At 38.0% G+C, this 18,217-nt stretch overlaps 1 protein-coding gene across 2 annotated transcripts; it reads left to right on the plus strand.

Moving 5' to 3' along the window:
• Positions 1-1,654: 1,654 nt before the first annotated feature.
• LOC120336675 (serine protease 28-like) lies at positions 1,655-15,907 on the plus strand. Of its 2 annotated transcripts, XM_078110189.1 has the most exons (8): positions 1,655-1,904; positions 1,992-2,090; positions 13,072-13,206; positions 13,283-13,511; positions 14,210-14,348; positions 14,437-14,584; positions 15,015-15,196; positions 15,297-15,907. In XM_078110189.1, the coding sequence occupies exons 1-8, from the start codon at positions 1,826-1,828 to the stop codon at positions 15,492-15,494; spliced, it is 1,209 nt and encodes a 402-aa protein (XP_077966315.1). In that variant the 5' UTR covers positions 1,655-1,825; the 3' UTR covers positions 15,495-15,907. The 2 variants fall into 2 exon arrangements, with proteins under 2 accessions (XP_077966315.1, XP_077966314.1); XM_078110188.1 differs by having other exon boundaries at positions 1,655-2,090.
• Positions 15,908-18,217: the final 2,310 nt, after the last annotated feature.

Here is an 18,217-nt window from a genome sequence, read left to right on the forward strand (position 1 = left end):
GAAATGTTTTGCCATCAATTTCCGGTAACAGTGCGCCTACTTTCCTAGCTTTTCCAGGTTCTGTGAAGATAATCAATTCAGCTTAGGGTTACCATATTTTTTTGACTTCAAAGCGGGACGCCTTCAAAGACACGACCTCTTAGCTGTGATCCTGTAACTTTGCAGTTTCCGAGGTTTTCGATCTTTCGTATGTGAAAAATATTATGTTAGCCGACGCAATATTACGAGAAGAATTTTCGTAAGTTGATATTTTGTACCCAGAGCCTTTCATAGGTAGAGTTTCTAGGTGCGGCCCGCGGCTTTATCCAGTAACTTGTATCTGGCCTCCTGCCAATGAAGGTTGCACACCCCTGCCTTAAAAGATATATCGCAGGCATAGTGAAGGAGAATAAATAACGACGAGAAGGTGCTCGGAGTCCAACGTTACGGATCACACTGAATTAGATCAAAACAAACAATATACCAAAATGCAATCGCACGCCATCCAGAGATTTCCACAATCCTCAAAAATTGATCAGAAACCACCCTCTGCTCGCATATCCCACTTTCGATTAATATACGGTGTCACCTAGATGTTCGCACTTGTGGCCAAATATAAATTTGTCCGAATACATCATATAATTTCTATTTCAACAGTGTATATGAATACAGCCGTATAAACATAATTACCATTGAATTTCCCGGTATAATACTCCATTTTACGACATTTCAGGCTTTAATTTCACGCGGCTCCGCCACAAGAAAAGCATTGTTTAAGAGCCCCAGAATATGATTTTACAGACGGTCATTCAAGCGTGGCACCATTGTCATCAATGGTGGCACGTCTGTGGCGACAACAATGAGTTTTCTATCCATTGTTAAGTCATCAATGCTCAGACTTTTCATAAACAAAGTCACGTGATCAGTGAAGTGAAGGGGTTCTCAATTTTTTTGGTGTTATGGAGCGCTGAAGAGGTTGACTATTATTTATGGAGCCCCACAATATATTTGCTTCCTATAGGACAATTACAAAATTAGCCTAGTCAAGTATTTTAATTATAAGTATACGGATTGCTCGCTCAGCTCCTAGGTTTTTCTTACGAAGCCATGAGACTCAGTATGGAGCATTTCGAGAACCTGTGCTCTATATAAACATTCGAGGCCTACTAAATCAGACTGAAAGTCATGAGATATTTAGTTACCACCACCGCGTTGCCTAAAATTCGATTGCTGCGGCATTTAATTCATTGATTTTCAGCCATTGTTACCGATTTAAACAGGGCTACAAACGGTGCTTTCGCTATTTTTCTAAAAATTATACATTTGAAGATGCAAAGTGATCTTAAAATATAGATAATAAAAATAAACCGGACAACCGAGACACACCTTTTTTCAAAGAATTGAACCGGTGTGTGGGAATGTTTAATTTTGCTGTGGGGTTGTGGCATTGGTAAATGTACCGGTAGAACTGCGACCCCCGTATATAATAAACTCTTCTGGACGAGGTTAGTGGGACAATTTTCATTTCACCCAGTTGCTTAGTGTGAGGGATAGCGTTAGATCAGTTTGGAAGAGTGGTCGTCGCCGATTAGCCATAAATAAATAAAATAAACATTTAAAGGATGTTACTTCTATAAATGTCTTAACTCTATCCTCTTTTTTCGTTTAGGCCAAATTTAAATACAGTGATCTTTCGAGATATTTGACGTAGAGTTGCAAACTGCTAATTCGGCTTACCTTTGTGTGTTGCTTTACCCCGGGCGTGGCGTTCCATGAGAACGATACTTGTGTCAAAGATAGGTCAGATTGGATCGATCAATTATAAATTGAGAATAATGAGAGAGGAATGGGTGCTGCAAAGAAGAATCACTATATTATGGCCTCGATGGGCCTGTTGTTTGCAGCAAGTTGTTTTGGCATTGCAGGTAACGAAGATCGATCAATCGCATTCTGCATTAGGAATAACTCTAGTGCATTTCGATTAATTTATTATCTATACTCAACTGCGATAGCCTACTACTTTGTGTCCACAATCGGAAGTGACACAGAGAGCAGCGGAATCAACAGGAACGCTAGTTATAATCAGACGCAAATAACCTACCAAGAACGAGGTAAGATAACGGTTATTCTAAACCCTTCCCTAACCGGGGAGGAGTTTTGTTTGTTATTTGCTGTAGTATGACCACTGCTATTCTTCATTTCTTTAGTATTATATTGCTTAATAATTATGCAACACATTATGAACTACTTAAACTGTACAAACAACCAAGAGCGCGATTACGAGTTTTTATGCATGTTGAGAGTGGGATGACGAGTCCCGTACAAGGGCCCTGTATAAACAAATCTGTCACCATTTCGCATCGAATTTTAATGTATAATAGCAGGCACTTCATGAGTTGAACCCACGAAAAGAAATCGCTTAAAGCTAATTCGATAGCATGAAAGCGTGATTCAAGTTATTTTTTCCACAAAGGTTGCTGACAAAACAAATAGCAAAATATTCGTAAAAGTTTTATTTACTGTTGGGAGTGACAATAGCACCAAATAGTGTCCAAATAGCACCAAAAATCAATGAGGAGCCAGAAAAACATGAGGAGAAGGTAGCCACTTCATTCTAATTAAATGTCATGCTCATAAATCAGTATTTCCATTCAAAGACGCAAGGGCTTCTACGCGTTTGCCTTGTTCAGTCAGACCTCAATTCCATAGCAGTATAGCTGCAGTCGAGAAGACCTTTTTACAGGCTGTTGAGGTAGATGAAACTAATAGATGTTTTAGGGCAAGCTGTGACAAGTTAGGACAGTGGTGGGCAACCTTTTTCGTCTCGCGTGCCAAAATCGGCTAAATTTGGCCACAAAATTCTTCCGCGTGCCGACCGAAATTAAAAACAATGCTTTGCTACATTCAAAGCAAAAAAGATTCACTATTCGGGAAAATATCAGTCCGACAAATAGATTTGATTACTTTCTTAGGTGGTCCCGAAGTATGCGAACCAAGATGGCGGACATCGGAATGTAATATGTGTACTAGGTTAGGGTTAGGCCATAATTTTTTTTCAATTTTCCTTATTTTAGTCCTATTATCAGTTCGAAGACTAGCCAAGAGCCTCCCGTAGTATTTATACCTAAAATTATGGCCTAACCCTAACCTAGTACACATATTACATTCCGATGTCCGCCATCTTGGTTCGCATACTTCGGGAGCCCCCTTTCTTATTATATGACGTCCAACGACTAACATACCGGATATGTCAGTGAGACTTCTGCTGCTGCATTACCGCTGATAGAGATTTTACATTGGGTTTATATTTTTTAAGTTTCAAAGAAATACACGAACTACTGGTTTCATCTTTTAGGCTACTCCTGTCACGAGACTTAAAAAAGATTCAGATAATTTATTTTCGTCATGCATGAAACATTGTAACACAAACAATACTAAATCAAGGCAAAAAAAACAAAAACAGATACACAATGTTATGCTGCTGAGTTCAGCAGCAGATGACGTCAAAAAACGTCAAATAATTTAGCTAGATTTAAATACGTACAGAGGAAAATTTGGAAACGTAAATCGAATCGAGAGAGTAGGTATAAAGAGAAATGTTTAAATTTAAAATTATGAATGGACTCGAGAGAGTTGGGAGAGAAATGTTTAAATGGGAGAAAAAGAAATATCCATCGTGTCGAGCAAAGTGATTTATAGTCACTTCATAACCAGAGGCGGATTAAGCCCCTTTGGTTCCCCTAATCACTGAAGACTTTGGTGCCCCCTCATGTGCAATTTAATTATAAAAACAATAAACCACATAAGTGTATTATCCATTAAAATTGTCACTCCCAACAGTAAATAAAACTTTTACGAATATTTTTAGGTTTTTTAGCTGTTATATATAGCTTATATATATATCGGCCGTTTACTGCCGATATGATATATCGGCAAAAACGCATATATCGGGCCGTTATATCGGTTGAGCTCTAATCCTGAGGGAGTGTGACAATAAAGATTATTGCCTCTAGTCTCAACGTGAATCGAATCGTCAATCAAAATACCAAAGAATACAAGTCACAACTGTAGTTTGGAATTTTACCGGTACCTAGTAGTCTACCTCAGGGTGGTTCAACGTTGCTAGGTTGAAGCACCGCAAAAACTTTTGAGGTGTCGCGGGCCGCAAGTCGGAGAAAACCCAAAAGTGATCGAAATATCGCGAGTTTACTTACTTTAAATTTATTAAACAACGAGAGTTTAACGTTCTAATCAGACTATTATTACGTTGCATGGATGGCGTTCTTTTAAAGAAGATATATAAAGCCTTCAGTTATTTCAAAGTTAATTCCCGAGAATTACCGTTGTATTTTGCGCATCTCGCGTTTAATGTGGCTTCAAATTATATTCTTTCGTGGCAGATATTACTTGAAATCAAACCAGACACTGTGTGATGGGCAAGGAAACACGTTTCCGTTGTTTTTTTCCTTATATCACCTTTCTTGAAACACACATTTTATTACGAATTGTTATATTGGGTAATTTAAAAACTTGCAGCGTGAGCAAGCTTAGTGCCATCGTCAAATACCAACCAAGTCCGTCTAAGTTGGTATTTCGGGACCTAGCTAAAAAAACTGGATTGCGCGGCGTTAAGTCGGCTCTGCGTTTCGTCACTACTGTCACATGGCCGACGCTTAAAACAGAGGAGTGTTTTTACTAAAATAAAGGCACAAAGCGTTAGACAAAGGGTTTGAATCTCGGAATCCCAACCCCAGTGGGAATAGCTGAAAAAAACTCAAAAACGTTCCTCCATTAGATACAAATATACGCTAAAATTGTTTGGTGAGCCGCCCGGAATGTATCAGCAATCAGCATGGCAGGGTTTGGACCACCCTGGTCTATCTTATCAAAAAACTCCCGACTTCGCTGACCACTAGATCGTTGGAATGCGGTCGTGGAACCGCCACATAGTGTAAATACTTCATTGGTCCAATTGTTGAAGTGAAATGAAATTTTTTTAAAACAAAAATGCAGCAACAAGGAGAATACTAGAAAGAAAAAACAACAACAATTTAAGAAAACGACTCATAGGCCCATTTCCAAAAAAAAGTTTCAGTGTTTATTTTTAATAAAGATGGTTAATATGATACTTTAAGACGAAAAATGAGCGGATAAGCACGTGCTTATATTGTTTAATGGTTAATCCGACGCTGGTCATAACTGAGAACAGAGATTCACAAGCATATGTATATGAAAACATGGAGAGTAATGCAGTTGCAAAGTTTTTAAGATATGAAAAATTCTCGGGAATGGACCTTTCCCCGAGCATTGTTTTCCTTGTTTACTTCGTGACATTGGCCAATCAGCAAGATGCAAAAAGTGACGTAACAATGCCCCCTTTCGGCATCCGCTCAGACATTTTTCTCACTCGGACAGATTTTCAAGTATGGTTGTAAACATTACCTCGTTTTCGCGTTTTTGAACTCTATTCGTTAGTTTTCAGTTGTGTTTCGGAAACTTAAATATAAATCAGATAATTCAATGATCACTCTGTCTTCCTAGGAGTTTTAATTTGATTGTAGTAATAAAAATTAGTGTAGAAATAGCTGTGATAGACTAGCCTGAAATTCTTTATCGGTACTTTTAAAAAAAAGATTGTTGCATGCGATGAATCATAATGATGGTTTATAACACATACCCCATTTTACAGGCGCCAACTCGCAAAAGCACTCTTAAAATAGCCCCGAAAATTTTGCAATGGTAAAGTATAGGAAGATTTATCCGGGGGTCAAAGGTCGGGGAAAGGTCCATGGCATCCCAATCACGCTATAGTTCGTTTTCTGCACTTCTCTCTTGTATTCCCTTCCCTAATCGCTTATATTTCTTTCGAAATCAAATTATAATAGTAAGTTAGCAAGTTACTCTAACCAACATGATCTGTACAACTTCATAAATCAATCAGGAATGAAGAAAAAGTGTGACACAGACGATGTAGGATACGTAACAATGTAGCTAAATGAATGAATTGTTCTTCTCGACAAAATTCGTCGAGAGCTCACTCACTTGTTACGTCATAATATATTTCGTTCTATAGCCAAATGTCATGAAAAGATTAAACGAGTTCGAATGAATACCGGATTGTTAAGAAATGATAATGAATAAACAAACACCGAGTTTCATCACATAATTCAGAGTCTCGAAACTTTTTATCTGAAAGAGAATGATCTCGTTTCTGAGGCCTCGCTCGCGTGCCGAATAAATGGGCTCGCGTGCCAATTTTGGCACGCGTGCCAGGGGTTGCCCACCCGTGAGTTAGGATAACAGTTTTTATTATCAAGCTACCATATAATTTAAATATCTTAGAATATCATTCGCTGTTGCGAACGCGTCTGAAATGGTTAAATCAAAAGTGATGACGTATTTCTTGTTAGGTCATAACGCGATACCTTGACGAATTTCAGTTTGAATTCGATATGGCGTCATAATATCCGCCTCGAAAGTCGAAACAGCCCCGTTTTGACCAAGGGCCGGCAACCAACTTGCCTAATGTTAAACAAGTTCATGGACGCCATCTTGTGCCATATTGGGAAAATGCGAAACAATGGTGTGTTATGGGAAATCTTTTGTAGTGATACGCCGATTTGACGGAGTATAATGCCACCGCAACAATCCTACAATGTCATTTGGTCTTCTAGCGCAGCTCGGGGCTGAGCAGGCGGGCATTATGGAGCTTGACAGGCGAGAAAATGTTGACCCAAAAATAGAAACGGCCATTGAAGCGAATTGGAGTTTTGAGGCAAGAATTTACAGAATCAAACCAGACAGTCAGTGTTCCCATGGATTTAGATTTTTAGCCTATTTTATCACAGCTATTTCTAGACTAATTTTTCATTATAACTATTAAAACTACAACTCCTAAGGAGGCAAATGATGATTGACTCATTTGATTCATACTTAAATTTCCGAAACACAACTAAAAACTAACGAATAGCATTCGAAATCGCAAAATAAGGTAATGTTTACAACCACGACTGAAAATCTGTCTGAGTGTCTCAACAGATGCGAAAAGGCATAATGTTACGTCACTTCTTTGCATCTCGCTGATTGGTTAATGTTACGAAATAAAAAAGGAAGGCGATTCTCGGAAAACGCCCCTTGGAAAAATATTTCGCCCTTTTTCGTGTTATTGCGGGTCAGGTGAAAGGACGCCGTAGTTTGGTGACCCCTGGTGTAATTGAGCCAAAATTATAGCAAATTACATTTACAATTACACAGACTGAAAATACCTCAATTACATTACAATTACATGAAAAACTGTAATTAATTACATCAATTACAATTGATCCAACTCTGTACCTAATGCATTCCAATCGTCATAATTGACCATTTGACAATGTCGTTCCTTATGATGTCACAGATGGAAAGTTGTATTTATTCGTCGAAATTACCGGCCGACTCGACTTCGCTTCAATGGCTGTTTCTACTTTCGGGTTAACATTTCTCGTCTGTCGAGCTTTATGAAGTCCGATTGTGATAGAAGACCAAATGAAATTGTAGGATTGTTGCGGCGTCATTATACACCGTCAAATCGGCGTATCACTATATGGTTCTACGTCGCGTATTCGTGGCCAAATTTAACGCATTAGATAGTTTTTTTTATTCTTAATTGCGTTATATATTTTGGTAGCATATAGCTTAAAGTTCAAAATCCACCCTTCGACTTCATTCTAGCCCTTATAACAGCTGACTCGGTACAAGAACACGGCGAAAAATGTTTCGCGTTTCCCAAATATGGCACAAGATGGCGTCCATGACCTCGTTTAACATTAGGCAAGTTGGTTGCCGGCCGTTGGTTTTGACATACTGCTCAAGTGCTTCGAAACGCCCATCCATAGATTTTATCAAAATTGAAAATTGCGCATCTTGTGGCGGTTCGCGATCTTGTGGTCAGTCGAAGTAGGAAAGACTACATTACCGTACCGATACTGTAAAAGACAACGGAAGTCACTAAAGTTAGGATACTGACAGAACAATAAGGATGATTGTAATAGGAATTTAAAATTGCCTTCCATTATGTTCTGGCAGTGTCCTAATTTTATTTCATTATATTGGGACCCAACAATTGATATCCATTATTTATGTAAGGTGACAGCACATTTGAACCTACGTACATTTGAACACTTAAATCTGAACCCGTAATTTGAACCCAGGACAATTGCACCTGTATACTATTGCACCTATGGACATTTGCACCTACGGACATTTGAACCCATACATTTCCACCCATGGATTTTAGCACCCGCATATAGATTGAACCCGCGAACATTTGAACCCGTGTACGTTTGCACCCGCGTATATTTGAACCCATGTACATTTGCACCCGCGGACATTTGAACCCGTGTACGTTTGTACCCGCGTACATTTGAACCCATGTACATTTGCACCCGCGGACATTTGAACCCATGTACATTTGAACCCACGAACATTTGCACCCGCGGACATTTGAACCTACATACATTTACACCCGCGTACTTTTACACCCGCGTACAATTGTACCCACAGATATTTGCACCCATGAACATCTACACCCATGGGGATTTGCATTTACGGATATTAGCGTCTTTACATATACACCCTTATCCTTCCATGCTATATACTATAGTATATAGGATTGGAAGGTACACCTAGGATTCTTTCTCCAAATGCATACGTTTCGAAAACACCATGGAATTCTCGATTATATACTCGAAGGCTTTATTACAACTATTTTCTATATATTTAAATTATATTATATATTTATATTATACTCCGTCTGTCATTGTCATCGCAATTGTCGATATCATAAGACTCAATGGACAAAATGTTCCGCTGTAGAATGCGAGCCAAAATTGGGGAGTATGATTTGTGCTTTGAACGGTCGACGACTCTTGAAGAGCGCGATCAAGAATTTTAATTGATATGTTAGTTCGATCCCGCGCAAAGTTTTTCCTCGCATCAATGCCCTTTTTCCCTCGCAGATAGTTCGATCCCGCGCAAAGTTTTTCCTCGCATCAATGACCTTTTTCCCTCGCAGACAATTCCAAACTGTTTCTTCAGGACGTTGCAGCTGCGAAGATGACAAGTCCCTTTGCAAAAATAGGTTGGAAACTTGGCGCCTACATTTTCCAAGACCACAAGAGGAAACGACTTACTGATTTACAAAGGCCACGAATATTGTAAGCGAAATGATCGGGTTTCAGATGCTACTCATTGGCGCTGCCGTCAGTTTAGGAAATTTCGATGTAAATCGACTGTTGTTACGATCGGTGAAAATGTAATAAAAGAACTAGGATATCACAGTCATTCTGGCGACAGCATTAAGACTGAAGTTGGGATCATCCGTGCAACATTAAAAGAAGCAGCATCAACACCATCAAATACATCGACAAGATATATTTTAGGTGAAGTATTGAATAATAGATCAACAGATGTGCTAATGCGCTTGCCAGGCAAGTCGACTCTGGAGGCCAATATACGCAGAGTAAGGCGACAGAAAAAGTGTTCACGTAACAATCCTACAAGTGCTAGCTTTGATATTCCGAGCGAATATTTAGATATCATTTTGCATGACACTGGCCCGGAGGATCGTCATCGGATAATGGCCATCGGAGATCGATTACTACTTGCACATCTAGATAGTGACACATATCTTGGCGACGGTACATTTGATGTGGTGCCTGATATTTTCTTCCAGTTGTATACAATTCACTGTAAAGTGGGAGCATCCTATCCACCATGCGTATATTTCCTATTACGAGACAAGCGACAAGAAACATACGTTCAGATGTTGGAAGTGTTGAAAATCATTCTCCCAAATGCTAACCCCACCAAAATCATTGTTGATTTTGAAATAGCAGCTATCAATGCATTCCATGCACAATTTCCTCTGGCCGATATTAAAGGATGTTATTTTCACCTGTCACAAGCTCTAATTCGAAAAGTTGGTTCTATCGGATTAAAAGAGAAGTTTGATTGTTTACCCTCTTTCAATCTGAAAATTAGAAGTTTGGCAGCTCTGGCTTTTGTTCCCATTAACGAGGTTGCCGAAGTCTTCACCTTGCTTTGCGACACCTTCGAAGATTTGCCCGAATGCAATCAACTTTTTCAATATTTTGAATCTACCTACATTCGTGGACCTCAAGTGGGTTCACGTCCAAGAGAAGCAAGATTTCCCCCTCGGTTGTGGAACTATGCCAAAGAGATTGAAATGATGCCTTCGGCCCCAAGAACAACAAACGCTGTAGAAGGATTTCATCCGAGTATATGGGGTTTGCTGAATGGCCTACAAAAAGACATTGCGGTCCACAAACTGACTGTGGCAAATGCTCATGTAGGAGTTACGGCCCATCAAAGATCAAAGTATGTACAACTTGCTGTTAGGTTGTCAATTAAAGTTTTTTCATATGGAACTGAAACCGACAAGCTGAGGTATCTCCACTCAATAGCTCAAATGCAGTCTATTTGATTTTGACTTTGATCGTGATATAGTAAAATTTCGTTTATCGTCATTATTTTGATTTGTTGTTTAACTATTGTATCATAATTGATAAATTCCTATTTGTAAAACGTCCATAGCTAAAAATTGATCGCCCATTCGACACAAATTTGTGAGTGATAACTTTATTGATATATTAAAATAAATGTAATCCGTAACCTATGACGTCGTTTGTAAATTGCAATATCATATCAGACCCTATATGCTGAATATGTTCGATTTACTCTAAATAGTGTAAACAGCAAAAACCATTTTTGGCCACGATAATGATTTTAAAACTTCTTCACTTTCGAATATTTAACATATTTACATGACTCACGATTTCTATGTATAGTTTTGTTCTGACATTCTAATGAAACAATACTTCAATAAAACTGGCATTTGGCTATGAACATGTTGTTACAAAAATGGCATAGTTTCATTATCTTAATTTCATATTTTCCTAGAAACGAAGAATCTGTGCGTTTATTTATTTATATACAGACAATAGTATTCAATTCATAGATTGATTTTAGGAAAAATGGCAAAACCTGATTTGAGACAACACTCATTTTCAACAGTAAAGCGTGGTCGTGTATGCATACATATAACAAGTTTGTAAGCATGCTAGCTAATTTTGCTAGCAAGAAAACATGAAGTGGCCACAGAGCTCCCAAATCTCATGCTGGGCGGGATATCATAGTAGGCGTTTTCGGTGAAATAATTTTAGAACAAATTTATAGGACTTAACCACTAAAAATATTACTGTAAAGATAGTTTTAGTAAGACCCTCATTTAAGACTTCATTGGTCTGTGAGATATTTGTTCCGTATTAGCCCTGGTTTCAGGTATTTCAACGAAATACCGCTTTCTAGGTCATCGTCTGTTTTGGAGATCGCGGCTAACGAATGAGATAATGATTTACAAATGTCAATGTAAAAAGAAACAGCAAAAGAATAAAGACCTTGGCAGAACAATGTTTTTTATATCGTTAAGAGACGTTTATCTCTCGGACTACAATGACACTCAAAAATGCTTGCTTCGTAGAAGCGGGTAAATGCATATACACCAAAACTAACTACAAATGAAACAGTGTTGAAATTTAGAATATTGAGCTTGAGCCTGTAGCATGAAAATTATTTGCGACTGGAAATTGCCGTTGGGGCAAACATTTTTTGTGAAAATGTGCGTGGGTTCAAATGTACGCGGGTTGAAATGTATGCGAGTTCAAATATAATATACGTTGGTTCAAATATACGCGGGTTCAAATGTCCGTGGTTCAAATGTACCCGGGTTCAAATATACGTGGGTTCAAATGTCCGCGGGTGCAAATGTTCGTGGGTTCAAATGTACATGGGTGCAAATGTCCAGGGTGCAAATGTACATGGGTTCAAATGTCCGCAGGTGCAAATGTACATGGGTTCAAATGTACGCGGGTGCAAACGTACACGGGTTCAAATGTCCGCGGGTGCAAATGTACATGGGTTCAAATGTACGCGGGTGCAAACGTACACGGGTTCAAATGTCCGCGGGTTCAATCTATATGCGGGTGCTAAAATCCATGGGTGGAAATGTATGGGTTCAAATGTCCGTAGGTGCAAATGTCCATAGGTGCAATAGTATACAGGTGCAATTGTTCTGGGTTCAAATTACGGGTTCAGATGTACGGGTTCAAATGTACGCGGGTTCAAAGATAATGGAACCTTTATGTACATGCTATCGCGTTGTCATAGTTAAATAAAATTCTTGTTTAAAGAAGTCTGACCTCAGTCAGTCGAAAAATTTCAGAAATACATTTGTGTTAGTGTGCAGACTTGAATTAAAGTCAGCTATGCTTTCCCGTATTGACTCGATTTTGGCATAGCAGTAAGGTTATTTTGGATGACGTTACGTCACGCAAACTGGGAGTAGCCTGCTTGTGGTACTGGACCTCCTGAAGTATGCGCACCAAGATTGCGCACAACCTGAACTCAGGTTGTGTAGCAGATTAGGTTTCAGGTGGTGCGACATCTTGGTGCGCATACTTCAGGAGTACCGTGGTACTAAACTACAGAAGTATGGTTGCCCAGTCGTTCCATAGCTTCAGCTTCGTACAGAAAATGGTTTTGAGGAAATTGTGGATAAAATATTTTGTTTTGATCTCGTAGCTATATATTTGAGCATTGTTCTCGTGTTACTGGTCACGAAGTGGTTCTATACATCATTTTGTTATTATGATGTTCTTGGTATTTTCTTCTTCACTTTGCCGTGAAATAACTGGTTGGAGATTGTTTTCGTCGCTTAAAGGCTACTAATTTTCTTAGTTTGAAAATGTGTGCTCCATGAGATTCGATTTTCTCTTCAAAATTTTGTGTCGTGGCGTAAACAAAATATTTGATAATACATTTGTGACTCGAATTTAGCATTTCAATTTACGTTAAACTCGAATCATGAATCACCATCGTCACAGGACTAGGTAAAGCTAGGACAGGTACTGGTAAGTTACTGTAGCTGTTCCATAGTTTCCGCTTCGTGGGAAATATGATTTTGAAGGAAATGTTGATAAAAAATTTGTTTTGGCACCAACGTATTCGACGAATTTTAATGTAATCATTTTGCAGGGGTGCACGATTTCCTATTCGGATATTTACCAGAAATGGATTCCGGCAGAATTAGAGATAAACCGGATAAACGACTCGCTGATTATCTCACGTATCAATGTGGGGGAAAATATGTCGAAGATCAAAAACTAAAAGGTGGGTCAAGTGTCATGAATACAAATATATAAGTTTCGGCTTACTGACGGCCAATAGTTAAAATTGTTATTTTCAGGAAACAAGGGATGTTCAAACACATTTCCGTGGCTAGTAAGCATTGCTATTTTAAACCCGAACTATAGTGATGCATCCATGGCCCCTCGGGACCTTGCTCAGAGGAATAGAAAAATCAGGAACAACGAAACTGCAATCAGGCGCGTGATTGGTGTTTGCGGAGGAGTACTGATTGCGACCAACTGGGTTTTGACAGCTCATCATTGTGTTAGCAAATACCGTTATTTGAAGTGAGATTTCATTTTTTGAAAACAATACATGAAATATGGAATATACATTTTCACAGCAATTATTAGTAATATTCATCAACTGACATATATATATATATATATATATATATATACAGTTATTAATTTTAATTGAGTAGGTTATTGTTACAATTTCAAGTTTGGTATGAAGCACTTCACTTGATGCACGGGTGGGGAGACTTTATATACATCCTATATCAAGAGTGTGCAACCTGCGGCCCGCGTGCCAAATGCAACCACTGAAGGAAAAAATATGTGACCCGCTGAGAAGTGCCAATTTTAAATGATGTTCGGCCCGCGAAAAGAGTTGTTAATTTAGTTTAATTTGGTACGTGCGAGTAATTCCAATCCCTTTGCGTTACGAAGCCTATACACGAGTCCAATTATTTATTATCTATGCCGATGAGTTTACAATGCCCTAATCTTGTGCGAAGCGAACAACCCATGTCATAAGGTCAATAACCAAAATTTTTGTGCCTGCAATTACTAGGAAGCCCATGTTAAGTTAAATAAAGATGTGGCCCGCGGTTTCACTCAGTTATTTCTACCCGGCCCTTCTGTATTAAAGGTTGCACACCCCTGTCCTATATCGATATCATGCGTTAGTATAGCATGGTGAGAAGTGATATATATATATTTTAATTATGACTATATTCAGAAAAGTGAAACTCTCTTTGTAGGGTTGTTGTGTATGGACGCGATAATATAGAAAACGTTACTGGCGTAAGAAATTTCGTATCAGAGATTCAATCAGTTTATTTTTATCCTCACTACGACGACGTTACAAACCAACATGACATCGCTTTGTTAAAACTGAGGGTAAGTCCAAGTATATTGAATATATATATATATATATATTAAGAATTAGTAATAAGAAAGTATGCAATGATCACTCTTACTTTGTTAGGGGGATATTGCGACAACTTATTGTGTTCAGTCGGCTTGTTTGCCAAATTACAATGTTATCCCAAATACAGGAGAAAGATGCCAATATGCAGGGTGGAGGGTGAGAATAAAGTCTGGAAATTTAACCACTGCAACCAGATTTAATTACGGTAACAGACTATAGATTAATCGAGTGTAATTTGCTACTCCTGACGTCATAACGAGTGGAATTGATGCGGAGGGTTAGCGCCAAATTGCTTTATGTTCTCTGTCATTTTTTTGCTTTGAGGTTTTTTGAATTGTCAATAGAAAACGCTGTAGCGTCACTTCCCAATATTGCATTCAGGAGGGCAGAATGTCTTGTCCTCTTTCGTGAAGTATATCTAGTATATAGCTGTTAATAGAGTCTCCGTAGTTATCAGGACTTATCAATAGAGTCTCCGTAGTTATTAGGACTTATCAATATAGATTTGTCATCGACCATGTCTCTAATGTCGTATTTAATATACCTCACAGTTGCTAATATACCCATGCAGCTTGGAAACGATCGATGGACACTTATGTGCATTCGGAATATTATTATCTACATTCAATATTCAGAATCCGTCACACAGTTGACGAATGCGCCTCTTAGGCAGTTCAACGTAACAATAGAAGATCCAACGAATTGTCAACGGAAATACCGAAGATTAAAATATGACGTGAACTACAATATTTGCGATACAGATACAAAAATTAACAAAACAACTAGTTTCTTGTATCGTGCGAAACATCCATGCTCTGTGAGTATGAAATATATATATATATATAAAATACATGCCCTTCCTTGATATTATGTATCAAAATATGAATAAAAGAGAAATTTTATTTGATATTCTATAGGGCTATTCTGGAGGACCACTGATGTGCTTTGAAAACAACCGCTGGGTGGTGTACGGGATTGTAAATTGGGGAGAAGAATCGTGTGATGGCGGACGTGGATATGCGCTCGTATCCACAAGAATCAAATGGATCTGTTGCATTACTCGTCTTCAAATTAAGCATTGCCAGCAATTTCGATGTTCCGTCGATAAAAAATAGAGTTTAACCGTTTAGAATATTTCGATGGTTGGTATGATATACGGTTTATTTTAATTTCATTCAGAAATGAGAGAAAATGTAGAATTATGTGTGCTCTTCGTTTTACTCATCGCATCCTGAAAATAAAATAAATTTAGTTTGGGTTTAAACTGGAATCTAAATGTGCATTAGCTACATTTCAATATAAAAAATCACGATTTATTTTGACATGTCAGTGCAAACAATCCGATGTCCAAAGAAATTTTGGAGATGGAGTTTTTATCAAAGTAAAATTTGGAAGCAAGCATGCTGATTTCTTGTTCATTGTAATACTACTATAATAGTAATTTACTGTGAATCGGGCTCGATTCTATTATTTCGGATTTGAAAACACGAGACCTAGCTTAAATGATATTTCCAACGTAAACGTCCAATTAAATACATAGCAGTAATCAATTTCACCACCCTAAAACTATTTGCTCTACAGTCTAGTACAGGGGTTCTCAAACTTTTGGTGTTGCGGAGCCCGTGAAGAGGTTGACCATTATTCACGGAGCCCTAAAACAAATTTTAAAATTGTTACTTTCCGATTAATATTATTGAGTATGTTAAAAGTACTTTACTTGATTTAAATGCTAATCCTTTTTAATAGGGTTAATACAAGTCATAAATAAATCTAAATTTCAATGATAAATCATATATATTAAGGCTGTAAATTTGACATTCGACAAACATATTAACAAACTAGAGGTAGAATCTTTTTCCTTTTGATATTTTTGGAAGACTTAAAAGGTTGCTGCGCGATTGTATTTTGGGTCATTGGCGACTGTTTTCGAGGGCGTGAAACGTTATACCTTAAACATCTTTACGTCGGTGTTTATTCTCCCTAAATCAAAAATTTCCCCCGGCATATATGTGTATTGTTCCACAATGACAACGATAATTGCTTTTTTGTTCTCGTGGGGAATTATGAATTCGATGTGAAGAACATGTTAATTTAATATAGTCATCGGCGACGAGATGCTAAAATTAATTAATAAAGAATCGGCGGTGAATCCGCAACTCAAATTTCTTGATTGAAAAGCGGCATTATGTAATATTAAAACTAAAACTTAAAACGGAAGATAACACTATAAGTTTTGTTTCAGCAGACTCACGACACGACACGACAGACACTTTTTTAGACATTGCAAATGACAATATATATTTGATGATATGTTAGGTTTTCTTTGGTTATTCATCCTAGCAACTGAAATAGAAACACAGTCACAATTGTGCGCGCTATGTACCTTTTATTCATTCTGAAACTACCAACGGAGCCGCATGCAATAACATAAATTTCAATCGTTCGTATTTTGCCCAGACCTTGTTATTTTTTGGACGATGATATCTTGCAAAGAATCTGAGTGGCAGACCTGCGATAGGGTGGAGTCAGTGTTGCATGAAAGGCTCAAAGTTGTCGAATTCGCTAAATCGCTATAATCCACCAATAAGTCATGATTACGATTATGATTTTGATCGGGACGGACACAAATATCTTATCAAACTTCTGGCACCGGTAGTAGGTATGTATGTTATTTTGTGGGCAATATGACTTCGTTTCTAATATCTTATGATATCAGCGTTGTTCAGGATATACAGTAGTCCACAAGAACTTCGTTCACTTAACTTTGTTTCATTGTTTCTCATTTTATGTCCGCGGATTGCCGTGGTTATTTGAGAAGTAATGATTTTTTATTGTGAGTGACACAACCGCGGGTTACGTTTAACAGAATTATCCCAATAAACAAGTCATTTCAAATATGCCCGCAATGGTCATAGATTGCACAATTGTATATTGTACTTATTGAGTTTTACCATCGACCTCGGAATTTTTGTAACGGCGATATCTTGCTTAAAAATAATCTCGAGTGCAAAGAAACAAAAGTTTGACTAATCCCAAGATCGCAAAAATACCATTTCAATTTATTTATAGTTGTCAGTTTATCACGTATTTTATGGTATTTTAGAATAGTAATCTTTTATGTAAGTAATTCTCATAGTCATCTTGAATCAAACGTGAGTAACGACGAGCACAATTAAATTATTATGACAAGACATTTTAAATGCTCTAATCAGTCATGGATTGAATATTTTACGTAACAGAAATCTCGTTATCCATTAAAAAAGTTTTTTTACTTAATCGCGAATAATGTTGCGCGGAAACTTCCGATTCCAATTTTGATCCCCCTCCCCCTTAAGAATCCTGGCTGCGCTCCTGCTTATAAATAATGTCATTTTTTAATTCCGCCTTTTTGCCATATTTCGAGGCTATTTGTTGTCAAATTTTATTAAAGCTGTTGTTGCTTACTTGGACAGTTACAAAATTAGCCAAGTCAGTCTTTTGGAAAATAATCAAATAGCTCGCGGAGCCCCTAGGCTTCTCTCGCGGAGCCCTGGGGCTCCGTACGGAGCACTTTGAGAACCTATGGTCTAGTATACCATGATTTCTAATGCTGTAGGAAACGAATTTAGCCCAATCTATTTTATCATTCATTCCGTGATACAATGGAAGGCCTTTTCAGTCTACCTGATTCAATTCGACGAGGCCGGCCGTTGTGGTTTTGTAAGATCGTGAATGTACTTGTGAGGAATTTCCATTCTGAAGCTTTCAAGCTAATGTTGACGTGTAGCTGGATATCACCTCACGGTGGAACTTATTTAACTAGTGCGTTTTTTTGAAATATATAAATCGTAAAGCAAGG

The sequence above is a fragment of the Styela clava genome, chromosome 2 (genome assembly GCF_964204865.1).
Source record: "Styela clava chromosome 2, kaStyClav1.hap1.2, whole genome shotgun sequence".
NCBI classification, from domain to species: Eukaryota; Metazoa; Chordata; class Ascidiacea; order Stolidobranchia; family Styelidae; genus Styela; species Styela clava.

Coding starts and splice junctions, on each gene's coding strand:
- LOC120336675 (XM_078110188.1), top strand. CDS start 1,826: ATGGGTGCTGCAAAGAAGAATCACTATATTATGGCCTCGATGGGCCTG. Junction 13,512..14,209: donor AGCAAATACCGTTATTTGAA/GTGAGATTTCAT, acceptor CTCTCTTTGTAG/GGTTGTTGTGTATGGACGCG. Junction 14,349..14,436: donor TCGCTTTGTTAAAACTGAGG/GTAAGTCCAAGT, acceptor TTACTTTGTTAG/GGGGATATTGCGACAACTTA.